The sequence below is a fragment of the Amblyomma americanum genome, chromosome 3, assembly GCF_052857255.1.
Source record: "Amblyomma americanum isolate KBUSLIRL-KWMA chromosome 3, ASM5285725v1, whole genome shotgun sequence".
Classification (NCBI taxonomy): Eukaryota; Metazoa; Arthropoda; class Arachnida; order Ixodida; family Ixodidae; genus Amblyomma; species Amblyomma americanum.
The window spans coordinates 185,293,546-185,313,269 of NC_135499.1; the positions used below are offsets into that span (position 1 = coordinate 185,293,546).

Here is a 19,724-nt window from a genome sequence, read left to right on the forward strand (position 1 = left end):
TGGAGTTCTACAATACTAGCGGGAATGTGGCAGCTATCGTAATTAGGCTCAATAGGAGGTACAAGAAGAAGGTGGTGCAGGCCTACGTGCCTACATCCAGCCATGATGACCAGGTTGTTGAAAGCCTCTATGAAGACGAGTAATCGGCAATGAGCGAAGTAAAATCACAGTACACTGTACTGATGGGCGACTTCAATGCGAAGCTGGAAAGCAGCAGGTTGGCAACCAGGCGGTAGGCGTCTATGGGATAGGTTCCAGAAATAGCAGGGAGAGTTATTAGTAGACTTCGCAGACAGAAATAATTTACGGATCATGAATGCCTTCTTCCGCAAACGAGAGAACAGGAAGTGGACCTGGAAGAGCCACATTGGTGAGACTAAAAATCAAATAAACTTCATACTATGCGCTCTTCCTGGCATCGTTCAGAATGTGGACGTCCTCGGAAAGGTGCGTTGTAGCGACCACAGAACGGTAAGGTATCGAATTAGCTTAGACTTGAAGAGGGAACGGAAGAAACAAGTGAAGTGGAAGCCCATTAACGAGTTACCGGTGAGAGGGTAAATAGAGAAATTCAAGATTTCGCTACAGAACAGATATTCGGCTTTACAAAAGTTTAACTGTGGAAGGCGACCTTAAATAATCTCACTGCTATCGTTATTAAGCGGGCCCTAAAAATACGCGGTATGACGGTCCGACACGATACCGGCAAGCTATCTCCGGAGGAAAAAAAGACCTGATTAAGAAACGCCAAAGCATGAAGGCGTATAACCCTCCAGACAAAATAGAACTAGCAGAGCTATCGAAGTTAATACATAATCTCAAGGGTAGCCGACATACGAAGTTTAATATGGAGTGAATCGAGCGTGCTCTAAAGAACGGAGGTAGCCTAAAAGCAGTGAAGAGGAAACTGGGCATAGCTAAAAACCAGATGTACGCGTTAAGAGACAAGTGGGGCAATGTCATTAGCAATATGAATGAGATAGAGTAGCCGAAGAGTTCTACACAAATCTATACAGTAGCCAGTGCTATCAGAACGTTAATGAGAGGGAGAAATAGAGAGAGAGAGAGTAGCGAACAGCAATGCGTCATCACGTCAGTAAAAAAAGAGGAAGTCAAGAAAGCCTTAGGAGCAATGCAAAGGAAAAAAGCAGCTAGTGAGGATCAGGTAACAGCAGATCTGTTGAAGGAGGAAGGGGAGATTGTGCTAGAAAAACTAGCCACCCTGTATAGGCAATGCCTTATGACCTCAAGCGTACCAGAAGCTTGGAAGAACATAATCTTAATTCATAAGAAAGGAGACGCCAAGGACTTGGAAAATTACAGACAGATCAGCTTGCTGTCCGTTGCCTACAAGGTATTTACTAAGGTAATCGCGAATAGGGTCAGAAAAACCGTTGGCCTCAACCAAGAAACCAGGAAAGCTTTTTCAAAAGATATTCCTCAGTAAATAATATTGACACGATAAATCAGTTGATAGAGAAATGCGCAGAATATAACCAACCCCTTATATTTCCTTTACTGATTACGAGAAAGCATTTGACTCGGCAGTCATGCAGCCATTGCGGAATCGTACAAGAGCCTTATGTCAAAATACTAGAAGAAATATATAGCAGCTGCACAGCTACCATATAGTCCTCCATAAAGTGAGCAATATAATTCTAATAAGGAAGGACGTCAGGCATGCATAGAGACAAGATCGCGCTAATGCTATTCACCGCCTGTTTACAGGAGGTATTCCAAAGCCTTTCCGAGGCCTGAATTGGGAACAGTTAGGGATAATAGCTAATAAATACCTAAATAATCTGCGATTCGCTGATGACATTGCCTGGCTGAGTCACTCAGGAGATGAATTGCAAATCATGATCAATGAGTTAGACAGGTAGAGCAGAACGGTGGGTCTAAAAATTAGCATGCAGAAAAAGTAATGTTCGAATGTCTAGAAAAGGAACAGCAGTCCACAATTGGTAGCGAGGGGCTGGAAGCAGTAAAAGGATACGTCTATACTTAGGGCAGGTAGTGACCGCTGATCCGGATCATGAGAGGGAAATGACTAGAAGAATAAGAATGAGGTGGAGCGCATATGGCAGGTTCTCTCAGACCATGAATGGCAGGTTACCCATATCCCTCAAGAGAAAAGCATACAACTGCTGTATCTTACCAGTACTCACCTACGGGGGAGAAACGTGGAGGCTAACGAAAAGGGTCAAGCTAAAGTCAAGGACAACGCAGCGAGCTATGGACAGGAAAATGATAGGTGTAACGTTAAGAGACCGGAAGCGGGCAGAATGGGTGAGGGAACAAACGCGGGTTAATGACATCCTAGTCGAAATCAACAGGAAGAAATGGGCTTGGGCAGGGCATGTAATGCGAAGGCAAGATAACCACTGGTCCTTAAGGGTAACGGAGTGGACTCCAAGATAAGGCAAGCGTAGCAGGTGGCGCCAGAAAGTTAGTTGGGCGGATGAGATTAGGAAGTTTGCGGGGATACGGTGGGCGCAGCTGGCAAAGGACAGAGTTAATTGGAGAGACATGGGAGAGGCATTTGGCCTGCAGTAGGCGTAGTCAGGCTGATGGTGAGAGAGGAACTAGGTCGTTCCGAATTCATCGCTGACCCTGCAAGCCTTCAGACTCGCACCTCCAAAGCGGCTAAACTGCAGCTGCGCAAGACGCCGTCGAAATGCGTTTGAAGCACTTAATTTGAGCTGCGTCTGTCACAAAAATGGCAAAAATAAAAAGTTTACTGCGCCAAAATGTCCTTATGGTTTGCTGCTTAAGCGATCTCCGTGTGTATAGCAAGTACGAAAAGGGCAGCGTCGACACCACGATCGTTCATTCCCACAATGAAGCAATACAGAGCGCTTCTATTTCCTAAAATGAAAAAAGTGGGCGGGCTTGTTTTCTTATTCGACGTTCTTTACAACCGCCAAAGAAAAAAAAAAGACCGACGCCTACGCCGTCCCGGCGCTGAGAAAACAATACGTGACATCCTTCTTGTGTAAACACTCGCTTCGAGAATCTTGCGCAGTCGGCGCTCTAAGGATCCCTTCCCCCGGCTTTCAAGATGATTGTGAAAAGAAGCGTTTCGCGAGGACCAACTGGCTTTCCCATCTGCACGCACTTCCCAAGACTCTGCTGCACGCCACAGGAATGCGACGGAAGACGCGGCGAAGCTTGTGCGGTCAGCCAGCTTGTTGGTCGAGGGGCAGGTCTCTGATTTTGGGTGCGACATGTCCCGGGTTCAAATCCCTGGCAGGGCTTGGGCACTGTTTTTTTTTTTCGTCTATGGTCTGACTACTGCACAAGCGTGAATTGATAGCTCTACTCGTAAAAACATTTTAGCTTAACGTTTTTGGCTCTACCAGTAATGAACTGCGTATGGGCATCATAGATGTGCACTAGTAGCGGGCAGTAGAACCGATAAGCAACCCATTAAACGGTAACGATGTGATGAAATTTTTGATCGGGATGCAAAGCTCTGCCGTATTCTCAATTAACTGAGGTAGTTTCTCAGTACGCGTCCGAATTCTATCGGAAAGCAAAGCGGGTTGTTTGAGCATTTTATTCTCTCCGGTATGCGCAATGGCACATTGGTAACGCAGAGATATATAGCCGTGTTAGATACATGAGCTTCGCGGCACGACCGCTTAAGGAGCAGAATCCTCACCTGAATATGGCGGCCACATAGTAAGCCGTAATTAGTACAGTGTAGCAGTGAGCTTAGCATATATCATTAATTTTTTTAAGTGTATGTATGATCTTGCGTTCCTCCTTACTGCAACACCACTGGGAGCTTCATGAACACTATAGTGATCCCGATTCGGATTGGCAGTATTTTTAAATAAATAATGTCGCGTAATTCTTTTACATTGAGACATTTTTATTTAGACATATGGCTGGCTGCTCTTACGTGGAGCCAGATGTTAACATCCGCACAGTGATGGCATCCACATATCGTAAGTACAACGCAAGCGCAAGACTATATTTGCCTTTTGTTGACAAGGTGACCGATAAAATAAGTTAGAAACAAAATATGAATTTATAAAGAGTGAAAATGTAGCAGCTGTTTGTCCCTGGACATATCTGCCCACGAAGCACATTATACCTCAGACTTATCTCACAAACACCACACAGCTGTAATCTGGCACACTATTATTTTTCCTCGTTTAAAAGAGCACTTCTTCCTGTTGCATGTTTCACTCCGTATATAACTACGGTTAACAGAAGCGAGAAATGGGACATAACGCCTAAAACAGCATGTGCTTGATCAACAAGTACGAGTTCTGTGCAGTTTTATCGACTAAATGTATTCTTTCTGGTTATGTTTCGCTCCTGCGCCTCACTGAATCCATCTTTTTCATTCAGCTACTTCTTTTTTAATGCCTCAGGAAAATAGATGTATGAATAAATACTTTGTAATTAGTTCGGTCTATTGAAAGCAACAACATCAACTACGTGCAACAAAACCAAGAAGCATTGCTCGGATATAGCTCGCTATTCATCACACTGATTAATAAAACCAGGCAATTCCGTCACGAACTGCCTCATACGAAAAGACTGCGCAAACTTTGCGCCTCGGCCACGTTTAGCTATGGATACATGTGCTCAAAAAACGTTCAGCGCAGTCTACCCTGCCTTAAAATCTAATTTCCCCTCTCATAGAATCGTGAACCGGGTCAATAATTAAGCGCCCTGACAGAGATGAAGGCGCATGGTTAAGCTATGCCTGTGTTTGGTTCATCACTCCGGTTGCACAACACTGGTGGCGCCAAATACAGTGCCGTTTTTCATTACCGAGAAAATATAAATCAGCCCTATTGTAGGACTTACCAGACTAATTTCATTCAGAGTACGTTGGAATTCATGGGCATGAGTGAAGAGGGACGCCGCGCGTCCTTTATTATACGAATAAAGCGCCCGCTCTCGCTATCGTTAATGCTAGGATTTATAAATTTTTTACTTTTTCTTTATTGTGGTCCTTTTGGCAGTTAATGACACACTGAATTAATTGACGCCACATGGCAACACGGGAAGCTCAAATGAGAGTTTAATAAAACACAGAGAAACACGATGCAATGGACGCGCTCTAAAGAGAAAGATTTCCTTCGAGAGCCTTCAACTCCACTAAGTGAACCTGTCCTGAACGAAAGCACTGTCCCAGAACTTCATAATATTTTTATTTTGTGCTTATTCGTGCGCCTATTTAGTAACAGAATAAAGCTATTCTGAGTGCGTATTACGAGGTATCACGAGGAAAAAATAGCTTCTGCTGTCGAATGCAGCTGTATTATTTCAATATCTCTATTTAGCTGTGGACATAGTAGGCATGTTTTTATTTTTTATTTTGAACACACTGTTGGTCCCACTGGGGCAGTTACAGGCGCGTTTAAGGAAATGTAAACTGCTCATTGCTTTTTTGGTAATATTTTGTACTTGGGCTCTGGAGCTGAGATCATCAGAAAAGTCACACTAAGGTGCTTCATTTCAGTTACTGTTTTAAGAACCCCATTGCCAGCACCGTAAAGGAATCTAAGTATTGTAGCGATAACTACATTACAGTAGCATTTCGAGCCTTCAGCGTGGTGGCGCCGCCCCGCTATCACGTGGTTCGTCACGTGGTGGGGAGCAGCTGCCGGCGGCGCGGCGCCGTGGCTGATCACGGTTCGTCACGTGGTTGGTCACGTGACCAAGTTCCACACAGCTAGCTGTAGCTACCGCGTCACTCCAGGTTTAACCAGAGCTAAACCACCGCCAATTTTTGTTTTCTTATTTGTAACGGACATCACTACCGTTGTTTTCCATATTGATCACCGTGTGCCGTGTATTGCCCCAATTTATGACGTTGTCCAAAGCTGTGCTTAACCTTACTTGGTCTGCTTGAGTGTTTATTTTATATATCGCGTAATCATCCGCGAAGAGACGCACCTTTACATTCACGTGATATGTTGTGTCGTTTATGTATGAGATAAATAAAAATGGTGCTAGCACAGAGCCCTGCGGCACGCCAGAAATGACCGGAAGAATATCAGAGGCATGGTCATTGTATTGCACATATTGTCGGCGTTCCGATAAGTAGCTGGCTATCCACCTCGTAACGGAACTATCGCCAAGTATCTTGCTTACTTTGAAGTTCCGCTTGGAATGTGCCACCCGATCAAAAGACTTCAAGTAATCGAGGAAAATTGTATCAGTTTTTCACTCTGATCGCCGGTTTCCTGCGCAACGTCACAGAAAAATTTCACAACACAGGCGCTATCGCAGCGCCAGTGTTGTGTGCGTCTTTCTTTGTCCCTTGTCCCGTTTTGCGCTACACTCACATATCACGGATCACCGTTACCGACTCGGCCTTCTACCCTTGTCAATTTAATAAGATATGCTCAAGAATTTTGCTACTGCTACACGCGAGGTATATAGGCCGGTAACTAGACGCAAATCCATGCGTCATCCGGCACAGTAGTACAACTATTCACATACATATAAAAAAATCATTGAATTCATGCATAATATAAGTCAAAATAGCCACATCGTTCGCTATGTTGAATTCGCGCACATATTTCGTCGGGCCCCGCCGACGATCCAAGTTTGGCAAGTACAGCTACACATAGTACCGTTTTATGGTCAGATATTCCTTTTGACACTTCCACTTTACAGTCATCTGTTCTAAACAGGTTACTACCAAACACAAAGTCTAGTATAGAACTGCACGTTCCTTGCACACGAGTAGGCTCACTAACAATTTGTACAAGTTCCAAAGTAAACATAATATCAACCATAGCACTGCTTGTTGCATCAGCTGAACTTTAAGTATTTCAGTTAACGAGCACGCAGTTCAAATCATCAGCTAATGTAATTATAGAGTCATTGACGTATCTATACATGTAATGAAACAGAAGATCTACATACATAGTTTCAGCCTTTGGCGGCCTGTAGACCGCGCCCACGTTAGCAGAATTAACGTACGCTAAGCACGCTACACTCAGCTTACGTCTTCAAGCAAGCCTGCTATTAAGTGGAAATTTGGAAGGTGTAAAAATTCTATTTGCGAGATACTCTGCAACCACTAAAATGGCAATCCTAAGTTTCAGGGAAGAAAAGAAACAAAAACACTTTATTAAAGAGCGACATATTAAGCACTAAGCCTGTGTTAGTACTCTCGCAATCCGGATGTGCGGTTACTACCTGTCCTAAGCAGACGCATTCTCTTACCATTTGCAGCACCTCCCTACCAATTGTAAACTGCTGTTCTCTTCCGAGACTTGGACATTACTTTGGCTTTCTGCATATCAATTTTTAGACCCACCGTTCTGCTCTGCCTGTCAACTCATTGATCATGTTTTGCAGTTCATCTCCTGAGTGACATAGCAAGGCAATGTCATCATCGAATCACAAATTACTTAGGTATTCTCCATTAAACCTTGACCCCAACTGTTCCCAATCCAGGCATCGGACCACCTCCTGTAAACAGGCGGTGAATAGCTTTGGCGAGATCGTGTCTCCCTGCCTGACACTCTTTCTTATTGGAATTTTATTGCTGACTGCATGGAGGAGTATGGTGGCTGTGCACCCGCTATAGATATCTTGCAGAATTTTTCCATAAGACTCGCTTACAACCTGATTCCGCAACGCCTGCTTGACTGGTGAAGTTTCGACTGAGTCAAATGCCTTCTCGTAATCTGTAAATGTTATATTAGGGGTTTGATTATACTATGCGCATTTCTCTATCACCTGACTGGTAGTATGATACGGTCTATTGTCGAGTACCCTTTAGGAAAGCCTGTCTGATCATTTGGTTGATTGAAGGATACGGCTGTCCTGACTGCACTAGCGATTACCTTACTAAAATCGTTTAGGCAACCGACAATAAGCTGATCGGTCTGTGATTTTTCAAGTCCTTGATGACTTCTTTTCTATGGGTTAAGATGATGTTAGCGTTCTTCCAAGCTTCTTGCACGCTCGAGGTGATAAGGCATTTCGTATAGAGGGTGGGTAGTTTTTCTAGTACAATCTCCCCTCCGTCCCTCAACAGTGGAATATTCTAGGATAGTATTGTGAACATAAGGATGGGAATGGTAGCTATAACATTCCGATGCGCAGCAAAGTTTTGATTTTAAAGTCTGTCCTGCGCTCGCAGTTAGGACTGCCATAGAAAACGAATGAGGATCGTTTTTGACAGTAGCATGAAACTACAAGCGTCCCGTGGAAGGATCTGAGGATATATTGAATGTTAAAATGCAGTCTTACGACACGTGGAAAAATGGCGTTCATAAGCAACATCCCGTTGAAAAAATGCGTTTGTCCACAATTTCTGGGTACGTTACCAGTAGTCTGCAGTCGCTTAGAGGTAAGCACGGACGGCCTTTACTTGCTGCTAACCTTATGATTAGTTTAAATCAGTTATTGAAGTTTTATGTTGTGCAAACTAAGCGGAAGTTTTGATGAAAAATTTGAGCAACGAAAAACACAACTGGCGCAGTAGAGACTGCGAAAAAAATGTATTTTAATAATATTTTCCTTCTGCACTAAAGAAAAGCTCACAAGTCGAGATGAGCAAAGCATTGCGTACATTTGTGTGCCGGAAAAGTGGCAGCAGCTGCGCTAGCTAATAATGATAATAGTAGTAGCAATAATATCAATAATAATCGCTCTTACGTGTTTTAAAATAGCAATAATATATTACGAATTCTTGGCGCGTCATGCCAACGGCCAGCAAAAGAGCAAAAGTGCTGGAATTCATTAAGGACATGACGGAACTTCTCTTATATATTAAAGGGTCAATAAAATGTTTGTTATGCTTGATTACGTCGCTTGTTTGACGCACTAAAGGGCGTCCGCAATCAGGATTTTGCGACTCACTGCTGCTCAACCGATCTGTGCCTGTTTTCCTCGCGCGCAGAGGCGGACGAGGCCTCGCTGCCGGCGGCCGTCGGCGAGAACGGCTCCTCGTGGCCCAGCCAGGAGAAGCGGCTCATGGACTGGCTGCTGCGCCACTACGACGCCAGCGTGAGGCCCGTGAAGAACTCCTCGGATCCCGTCGTCATCCGGCTGGGCATCACGCTCACGCAGATATTCGACCTGGTCAGTACGCCTTGCTCCCTTGCATTACACTTAGCGTTGCGTTTCCCCAAAGCTCTCTTTCGATGTCCGTTGCTGTTTTTGCGGTCTCAGCGCTACGTTTTGGACGCGCCAACGTATGTATGATGCAAAAGTAAGGCGAGCGCAGAGTTCAACCAAAACCCCATTTATATATATATATATATATATATATATATATATATATATATATATATATATATATATATACACGCTGGCGACGTTTTTCTTGACACGTTCACTGCGGCGTGAGTCACCAGCGGGCCACGTTTTAAACTGAGGCTGTGGGGACACGATTACCCACGATTGCTGAGTCGTAATCGATTACCGGTCAATCCGGCGCCTTCTTATAGAGCATGCACATTAAGTTCTGATCTCTCGCTGTTGCCACGCTTAGGACCTTGCAGAAAGCCGGAAAGATCACTATCTTGCAATATCCTCTTCGGGGGGGAGGGGGTCTTTGTGGCGCCCCGCTGCTGCCGGCGGTTTTGAGAAGGGTCGGTGACCCGTCGAGGGAAGCTCTTCGGTTTGCATACCTTCTGACGACCGCCGGCCACACGGTGGTCCCCGTCTCCCCAACGACTGCCGGTGTTGTCCGACAATTCGGCGTCCACGTGTCAGCCACCCTTCACACTAAACACAAAATCAACGAAGATAGATGTAAAATGGCTTGTCCTATATAGCGTCCTCCCATAATCAAGGTCTGAAATACTTCGTTAGATTTCGTTTAGAGTTCCACACCAAAAAATACGGAGTACTTGAGGCAGACAAAAGGAGCAGATTTTAACGCTGTATTTGCGGTTCGACTGCGCATTGTAATTACTAAGAGCGCATCGCTGCTACGGGTCTCGTATCGTGTCCGTCGAGCGAGGCAATACGCTGAGCCGTGGCTGCGGCGTCGTGCGAATGCGTGGCGCCAAGATTTCGCAACGCCGGCATCCAGGAGGAAGTAGAACGACATTGCGGGCTGGTTGGCTCATTGCAGAATAAAGGTTGGTACTGCGCGAATGAGACACGACAGGAGAACTAGAACAAAAATGACCTGCGCCGGTGATCGTTTTGGTTCCTGTTCTCATGTCTTGTCTCATTCGCACAGTACTAAACTGTTATCCAGTAGGAGCAGGTTAGAATAATAATAATTTTTTTTTCTGGGGAAAGGAAATGGCGCAGTATCTGTCTCATATATCGTTGGACACCTCAACCGCGCCGTAAGGGAAGGAATAAAAGAGGGAGTGAAAGAAGAAAGAGGTGCCGTAGTGGAGGGCCCTGGAATAATTTCGACCACCTGGGGATCGTTAACGTGCACTGATATCGCACAGCACACGGGCGCCTTAGCATTCCGCCTCCATTGAAACGCAGCCGCCGCGATCGGGTTCGAACCCGGGAACTCAGGATCAGTAGCCGAGCGCCCTAACCACTGAGCCACCGTGGCGGGTGGAGGTGAGAACGGCGGTCCGCTTTTCTGCATGGAACTTTCGCTGTTTCTTACAACTCTACATCAACTGCTAACGATATAGGCGGAACGGGGCAGTTTGTTATATGGCAACCAGTTAGGTTCTAATGCGCTTTGTAATCAAGAACAAAGCCCAATCGAACCTCAAAGGTGGGATGCACCAACCAGCACCGTTATGTCCATATCATTACGCAGTAGTACTGTAAGGAACAGGCCGAAAACGCTGGATAGAAAAGTGCATCAGACCGTTTTCGTCACCTCCTTGTCCTGGACGCCTGCGTGGCAAGAGCGTGGCGATGCACGCACACGACGCCGCAGCCACGTCACAGCGAACTGCCGTATTCGGGGAAAACAAAACGAGACCAACGGCGGCAAGGAAACATCTTTGATCTGACTCCACTGTGCATACGGCACTGCTGTAAGAAATACACGAACCATGGCTCCGGCGCCAGCGGAACGCTTCTTGACGGGGTGGCCCGCAACGGGAGAAGAAAAGCGAAGTTGGAGAGACGGCGAGCACAGAAAGCGAAAACAAGACCGTCGTAACTGATCTACATACTAAATTCCTGCAACACATTCTTTTTGCTTCCTCTCATAGACCTTTACTGTCTCTTCACTTTGGTTCAAACACCGAATCCCTGTAGTTAAGGATCCTAAACAGTGCACAAGAAAGCCACCTGCGGGCAGCTCCGCATTAGGCAAATATCGTTTGCTATCTCTCTGCCATTAGGATTTTTTAAAATAATACTCTTGTATATTGTATGTTTAAAATCTGTTCATTTCTGCCAGATGTATTTGCAGTTGTTAATGGAGCTTTTTAAAGAAAATTTCGGATGCCGTGGTCCACTCGCACTTTTAAAATATCTTCCGAGTGCCATTTTCATCCAGTCTACGAGTCCTCAAAATCGCAATATAAGAACGAAAGGATTCACATTAAGGGTCACAAAAAAACTTGGGTTATAGCTTGTGCTCAGTGGTTTCATTTTAGAGCAAATACAAAGTTCTTAGATTTTACGTAGATAGTGCAAAGTTATGCTGTAATATTGTTGGCCACTACTTTGTCACTCCACTCTTAAAGCACTTTACAAAAGGATTGCAACTAGCATGTGCTCAAAACGCTGTGTTCACAGTTTCACTTGTGCATGCAAAGTCCGTTCGTTCCACTGGAACGATAACACTGAATCGATAACATTGAATTACACAGAGCGCCGTTACAAACAGCACTGGATTATGACAAGTATGTCAGTTACTAAGCCACACGCATAACTGAAATATTAACACCAGCAGCATTTAAATGGCTTCTTAACTATGACATGTGAAGGTTATTCAATTAAAAAGAAACTGAAGATGTCTGTGTAAAGTAATAAACAAAGTTCACAAAGACGTCTGCATTAAATTTACATTTCTCAAAAACAGAGGACAATAAACACAACATTTGCAACCACAAATTTTGGACAAGTTTTAGGGATCGAGGAACTTGAAATCAGCACCTTGTAGAGCGCCGTCGGAAGGAAGGACCCGAACCAGTCAGTTGTAGACTCAAGAACAAGTTTTTTTAATCCCTCGTCATCGTCCGAGTACCATCTCGGAGCCCGAGCGCTCTAGCACGCGGCTCGTATCACTTCATCTTTTTCGGCCGCTCCAATCATCCAGAGAGGGCGCTGTTACAGGGTTCCACCCCAAGCGAGGAGTGAGAGGTATGAACTTTAGCAAATTGGAGTTTTGGGCCAGTTGGTGATCCATGATTTGCAGATAGGCTTAGTGCAAGACAAACGAGGACAAAAGAGGGACACAGGACGAGCGTTCGTTTGTTCTGTGTCCCTCTCTCAATTGTCCTCGTTTGCCTCGCGCTAAGCCTATACCTGCAGATAGTGAGAAGTGCACCGTGGTGCCAAGGTAGTGGCGTACAGACCAGTGGTGGTGGAAAGAGAGACGTTGTCGTTGAGGAGGGCTTGAGCCGTTCCAAAGCAATAGTATCGGGCGAACCGTCCATATCTATGATGTGTGAGTGGGGACGCCGATCCAGAACACGGAACGGCTCGCGGTATTGCGGCTGAAGAGTGCGGCGCGGTGGCAGTCGTGCGGCACAAAAACATGGGTAGCCGTCCTGAGTTCCGAGGAGATGAAAGTTTGACGAGGGGGCCCAAGGTGCGGCGGTCGAGGGCGATGGTTGCGGAATAATTCGCGAAGAAGCTGCATACAGTCGGTTGGGCGGGGAGGGTAGGGTGAAGGGTCGAAGAAGTCAGTCGGGAGGAGTAAGGAAGTGCCATGAACATGTTCAGCCGTGGAACAGCAGAAGTCTTATTTGAAGGCGCAGCGTATACTGTGCCTTCAGGCGATATACAAGCACTGAGCCCACGGCGTTGGCGACTCATGGGCGGTGAGGGCCTCCTTGAGGTGGCGGTGAAACCGTTCGACCCGGCCATCGGTCTAGGGGTGGCAGGCGGTGGCGCGCAGGCGAGTCGTGCCGAGAAAGCGAAGGAGTTCGGCGAAGGGGGACGACTCGAACTGGTGACCACGGTACGGTACGTGATAATGGACGGTCAAAGCGGGCCGCTCAGCAGGACAGGAAAGCAGACGCGACGGTGGAGGCCAAGGAGTCAGCCGCTGATATAAAGTGGAGCACTCATGACTTATATGGAAAGAAATAAGAATACAGAAACGGGAATAAAAAAAATAGACTGGAGACACATGTAAACGCGTAAAGTTGCGTTCATTCAAATGTCTTCATGTTAATTGTCGATCTTTCATATGCAAGAAAGCATATTTTGAGACTTTCCACCAACAGTGTCTATTGACCCCATCTTGATTAGAGAAACGTGGTCTACAAGTGATCCTGATATTCTTCGAATCCCTGGTTATGGGATTTTTTTTCTAAATAGAGACACCGGTCTTGGCGGCGGTATTTCTATACACAAGCGTCTGGCCGTGACGTCAGGGAGATGCGAGCGGTGCTGGCATCAGCAGTGACTTTCATTGCGTAGGCAAAATACGGGACCATCCGCAATCGGTGTGCAAGGTTTTGCGGGTTTTTGAACATAATTTGCGGCAAGCCGATAAACTGTAGATCGGGTAGTTGAGCCGCAAGGCAGGAAGAAGGCAGCGGCATAGGTTTCCACAAGTTTACTGCGGTCAGATACAGGGGCGAAAGAGATAGACAGTTTGGCGACGGATCGGCTTCACGACTATAGCATTGCATTTCTGCACCGAAGTCTAATCAGTTTGCGCCTCTTAATATGCATGGAAAGGAAAAATGGTGCCGGCGGCTTACTTTCGGGAATGCGGTTCTGTACTTAAGGGCAGCAGTTCAGTCGCGATTAGAAGTAAATCAGAGGGCTGTTGGAAGATTAGCGCAAGGTTCCCACGGGAATTAAAACCACAAACGAGGCAGTACAGGTGGACATGAGCTGGGCATCGTTCGAAGCACGGGCAGCTCAGAGTAAAATACTATATGAAGAACGCCTGAGGAAATTGGGCGATAACAGGTGGGCAGCTAAGGTATTTAAATAATTATACAGAAAGAGCGTTGACTTACAATGCCGAAAAAAAAAACAGGTTAATAACGCTGAAGGTAAAAATTCGATTAATTCAATGGAAAAGAAGCATAGTGTAGCACTATATCGATAATGAAAAAGGCAGATCAGGAAGGAAGCGTTCTATGATAACTCAAGAGGCAGTAAGTACCCTACTCTTTGAAGCTAGGTCAGGGTGTCTTAGAACACGCAGCTACAAAAAGAAATTTAACGAAGAAGATGACACATGTACTGTGAGTGGTAAATCTGTAGAATTAGTTGAGCACCTCATACTCAAAGGTGATTGTGTCCATTCCGATGTCGATGAAGGCACAGTCACTATTCCTGAAACCCTGGGGTTTAGAGCTAACACTGGTCATGCAAATAAATCTGCGGTGGAAATTAGGAAAAAGCGATTGGAAGATTGGTGGCTCAAAAGTAGAGAGGTGACACAAGGGTAGAAGTCTAGGAAGACGTATTTAAAGAAAATAGCGAATTTTAGTAACTTAACTCGGTTAAACAAAAATAAATAAAAAAAGATTAGCATGGTGGCAACTGCCACCACCCCGTTTCAAAAGGGACGCTCCTACCTTCTATCCATCCATCTATCCATCATGGAAGTCAGTTTAAATGCTCTATAGAGTAGAACGCGATTGTTATCGGGCCCCGTTTCAAAATTCGGACACTCAAAATTACTCATGTAGGCATCAGTACACAAGGGCACTTCACAATGTCAAATACCACGACGCATTCACTATGTCCACTTTTATTCAATTCGAACCAACGAGCATCCATAGCGTGTTTTGCGCGTGCTCGCCTCGCTATCTGAAAGACCTTGTTTCGATTCCCCGTCTCTCTATTCCGAGGTTTTCGTGTTACGACGCCGACAACGCCGACACCTGCCTTTCTGCGGCACGAGCTCATTACCGCTGTCGCGTTACGATTCAAACTTTTGACTCCCTGGTGACGAAATATGAGAACAATGAAATAAAGCGGCGGAAACTGAAGCGAGGACTCCGTGATTGCTGGTCACAAGCGCGTGCTCCCGCCCAGGAGCAGCCGAAATGAAAACTATTGCCGGCCGGACATTGAAACCCTCTATCAGCCGTCCTCGCTTCGTTTGCGTTTGCACCAACGTTACGATGGAACCCGATTCCGACAACGAAGTTCTCGCAAAGAGCTGCTGCCTGCATTCGGCAACCCCAACCCTACACAGCGTGGGATGCTTTTGATGGCTGAGGCAGCGGGTCTAAATTCATAGCGCCCAGGAGTCGGCAGCGTCGCTGTCACCGCCGAGCCACCGTCACGACTGGCGTGTGGCGACTGGTAGGTGCGCGCATATTTAAATTCTGTAATATTAGTCCTTGTAGGACTGGTTATGCAGCCCAGCGTCTTGATACGTTGACGATGCGAACGCGCCGGGCGGTGCGTTTGCTAGCGTGGAGGCGCGTTGAACATAGGGCTACACACAGCTCTTTCTCCTTGTCCGAGTTGCATGCCGTTGCACGAACTTCGTCCGAGGAGCACTTATAGAGGCACTTGGAGATACACTGGTGCTCCGACCTTGTAAGTCGAGGCGCATAACGAAACCATGCGGACACCAAGAACGCATAGCCGCGAAGCACCCCAAAACATGCCGAAACTCAGCTGGCCGCCTGTTGCGCCGCCAATTGCAGGTTTTCTTTGACTTCCAACATTCAGGTTGTCTCTTTTCCGTCTTCCTCGTGTGATAAAAGTGCACTGGAGGTTTCAAACCAAACTCATATAATTTAATATCGATCAAACACGCAACCTTCATTCACCTTTGTCAGCCTCAGAGATCTCTATAGCGTCTGTTCTCCTATTTCATTATCATGCTTGTACTTGTGAGATTCGCCTGTGGCGGCTATACCGGTATTGTAGTTTTTGCTCTTTTCGACCTTACAAGAGCTTTGTTTTCGGAAAGAGTGGCGTTCCAGCATTTCGGAGCTGGTATTATATCTATACAAGCCAGCTTGAATTTCTCCTCAGTGTCCCCTTAAGCGAATGCTTTTTTCGCTTTTTTTATTTTATTGGTCAGCAAATGGAGGTCGCTATTTTTAACACTTGATGATGGTCGAAGCGAGCTGATGCTTAACCTACCACTGAATTTTTTTGTTTTCATTTGGCAAATATAAATTGAGATTACTGAGCCTGTTACTGTAATTCTATGCATATTTGAGCCTTTTAAATCTTATCTATTCCCATACTTACAATGACGTCACGAAAGGCACGTGATATAAAAGGCAGCTGCATGATGTAGCACAAGTAGGCCATGGAAGATAATGAACGATTTAAAAATTTGATATATGATGTAAACACGAACAGTTTAGTGTAGAAACGCCCTTGTAGGCGGTTTTTTTCTTGGCGCCACCTCTTAGCTGTGAGTGTCGCTTTTGCAACTCATGCATCTCATGAACATTTCTTCGGTCTGATTTGTGCAATTGTTGGCCTCTTTGTTGCAACTAGCACGCAAAAATTTGCACTGTTTTGACATAAGGGCTTGCATCTGTTTGTATCTCATTGTTATAAGGTTTGCCCTTTCAGCTTTGTTTATTTTGCATTTCGGCCCTTCACTATACATAATTACTAAGGTCCGAACAGCTGCGTGTGTTCGTTTTTCAAAATAAAGTTGCGAATAAAAAAATCGAAAATGCATGGTAATTAGAAATTTGATTTCGTCTAGAAGTGTCTTTTTTGTTTTCAGGCAAAAAACGCTTTGGTTTTGGTAAAAATAAACACCCAGATAAGTAATAATAATAGGCTTTGCAGACGCAGCTACGTTTTTGGACAGGTATTGCCTGGAGAACAAGCAAATAAAAACTTTTTTTTTTCCTAAATTGATCTCACTTTTCGTTGTCTCAATTCTCCATAACACTGTTGAAGAATACCATGCTAATTTAAACCATTTGGTATCTAACCTCTCTAGTTCTTCTCTCTTGTGATTGTCGTTAGTGCTTCACCAGCTGAAAGGGAAAATCACCACAAGTGTATTTCCTCCGAACGTAAACCATGCGTAAGAGTTTATGGAAATGCGAGCAGATGTACGGTCATGTAAACGCCGCAACTCCGTGATATAAAATAGCATCTGCTTTGACCACTGATATTGCTCAGCATATCTATGGCCGAACAATGTCATTCTCGTAAATGTACTACTTTTCGTGCTAAGGGGGTTTCAGTGGGTGCCACAGGATGGCGCTATGACTGCAAGCCAAGCACGGATGAAACTTACCGGAAACGCATGGTACTCGCTTAATTCCGAAATCTGTAATTTACATGCTAATAATTACTCATGTACACCTCAATACAGATCTCGAAGATACGTTTCTAAGAAACGCGTGCATTCATTAGACGCGCCTTTATTCAACCTCGAGCCGCCGTGGCGAAGTAGCAGGGTCCCCGTTTCGAACGCCAAAGGCCCCCCTGGTTCGATTCCCGGCTTAGACCTCGTTTTTTTTTTATTCATTGAGTGTGCGTGCCATCTGATTTTTTACACATCGCCCGAATATTTCCGACGCGCTGTGCCGACAACTGGGACTACTACTAGGACGCTGACGTCTTTTCGACCGAACGAGCTGTATGCGCTGTCGTGTAACAAGCATATTTTGCGATCAATACAATGCCGAGCAATCCTCAGGAGTTACCCTATGAGCGGTAGGTAGTTCTGTGAGTGGAAATGTCGAGGACGGTTTCATGGTCTTATAGGGTTTAACGTATAAAAGCAAATCAGGCTGTGAGGGGCGCTGTAGTCGATGGCTCCGGATAATTTCGACCACCCGAAGTTCTTTAACGTGCACTGATATCGCACAGTACACGATTCTCTAACCTTTTCGCCTTCATCGAATTGCCAACGGCTCGACCGGGATCGAGCCCGCGTCGTTCGGGTCATTAGCCGAGTGCCATAACCACTGAGCCACCACGGCGGCTTAAGAAATGTCGAGGAGAGACTTCACTCGTTTTGCAAACTTGAGATCAACGTTCCGGTTTCGCCGAGACTTATATACAACCATACTTTGCTCATACGAATTGTCTGGCGTGTGCAGTTCCTGCAGTTCTGAGCATGCTACTTCAACGCCATCTCAGCAAGACAAAGAAGAATAAACGCGAAGGCAGTCTGAAACCCGAAAACAGCAGAGAAGTGCTCTTCTTCTTCAGCAGTCTGGCGCAAAACTCCATATTTTCAACCGCTCCCCGTTATACATTTGCTTCGGAGATGCGCCGACTCATTCCGTTGATTAGGAATGTGCGCTTACTTTGCCTCCGTGCGCTACGCTTGCACGCATCCGGCGTAGGTCAGCCCGGCGTTGGCAACTGGGTGCCCCGCTTGTTGGTCGAGAAGAAACAGTCTGCTATCTTTACGACCGCTGTTGTAGCCGAGCGACACACGCGCCGCCAACAGGGATGGAAGCCCGCAACACCGAAAGTAGAAAAGACGGGACAGGGCTCAAAGACGGAGGGATGCCACCAATCTACAGCCATTCACGCAAAACGCAAGAGAGACCTTTTAAGCAAACATGTACGCACATTCTCTCTGTCTGTCTTCCTCTCACAGAGGCACCCAACCAGTGCACTAGCAGGCACTCAGTGAAGTTAACGAACTGTGCTCGTGTCCGACGAGTTTTTCTACTTAGTAATTTGATCCGAGTCACAGCAAGTACGGCGGTGCGCGAATCAACAAGGCGAAAACTGAACAGAGAATGCGGATAAACAAGAAAAGACTAAGTATGGCCGAGAAAATCAACAGCCATCCTGAACAGGGAAGAGGCGGGCGCCGACGCCGTACCCGCGCGGCGAAGAGTACGTCGTGTTGTAACGGTCGAGCGAACCCGCGCAATCTGGGTTATTACCCGGCCGCTGGGGTTGCCGGGCCAGCGTGTGACGCACGGTGCCGCCTGCGCATCTGATCCGCATCGCGTGTCTGCAAGACGGCGCCTTCTTTTGCGTTGAAGCGCCACCCTCCATGACGCCCGCCTTCCCGCGCAACGTGGTGAGGGAAAAGCGATTTGCGATGATACACGAAACCTAGACAACGGCCGATTTGAAGGATGTATGTTTCGTCACTTGCTCTTACATCACCCCCCACGCGACATCAGAGCAGAAACATTTGTTTCTTTCTTAATTTTATTTATTTCAGAACATTACACGGTAATGATAAGGCTCATCCCGTCCCTTACGGTGCGTTTCGGATGTCCATTGAGATATGTGAGACAGTTACTGCGTCATTTCCTTTCCTGAAAAACCAATTTTCAAATTTTTTTTTGTGTTCAGGCAGGCGTGCTTACAAAACAAAAAGAAGCAACTAGAAGAGAAGTCACTAGAACAATAAGAATTGGGTGCAGCGCATATGACAGGTCCTCTCACATCATCAATGGCAGTTCACCAATATCACTCAAGAAAAAAGTATACGGCAGCTATATCTTGCCAGAAACGTGGAGGCTAGCGAAAAGGGTTAAGCTTAAGTTAACGACAACGCAGCGAGCCATGGAAAGAAAAATGATAGGTGGGACAGTAAGAGACCGGCAGAGTGGGTGAGGGTACAAACGCGGGTTAATGACATCCTAGTCGAAATCACGAGGAAGAAATGGGCTTGGGAAAGGCATGTAATGAGAAAGCAAGATAAGCACTGGTCCTTAAGGGTAACGGAGCGGACTACA

The 19,724-nt window shown here is 45.9% G+C and overlaps 1 protein-coding gene across 1 annotated transcript in view; it reads left to right on the forward strand.

The window, feature by feature from the left end:
• Positions 1-19,724, forward strand: part of LOC144125625 (acetylcholine receptor subunit alpha-1-A-like) — a 141,398-nt gene that overhangs the window by 51,353 nt on the left and 70,321 nt on the right. The window contains exon 2 of the mRNA XM_077659193.1: positions 8,891-9,072. Within this exon, the coding sequence (XP_077515319.1) occupies positions 8,891-9,072 (182 nt within the window). The remainder of the gene's footprint in view (positions 1-8,890; positions 9,073-19,724) is intronic.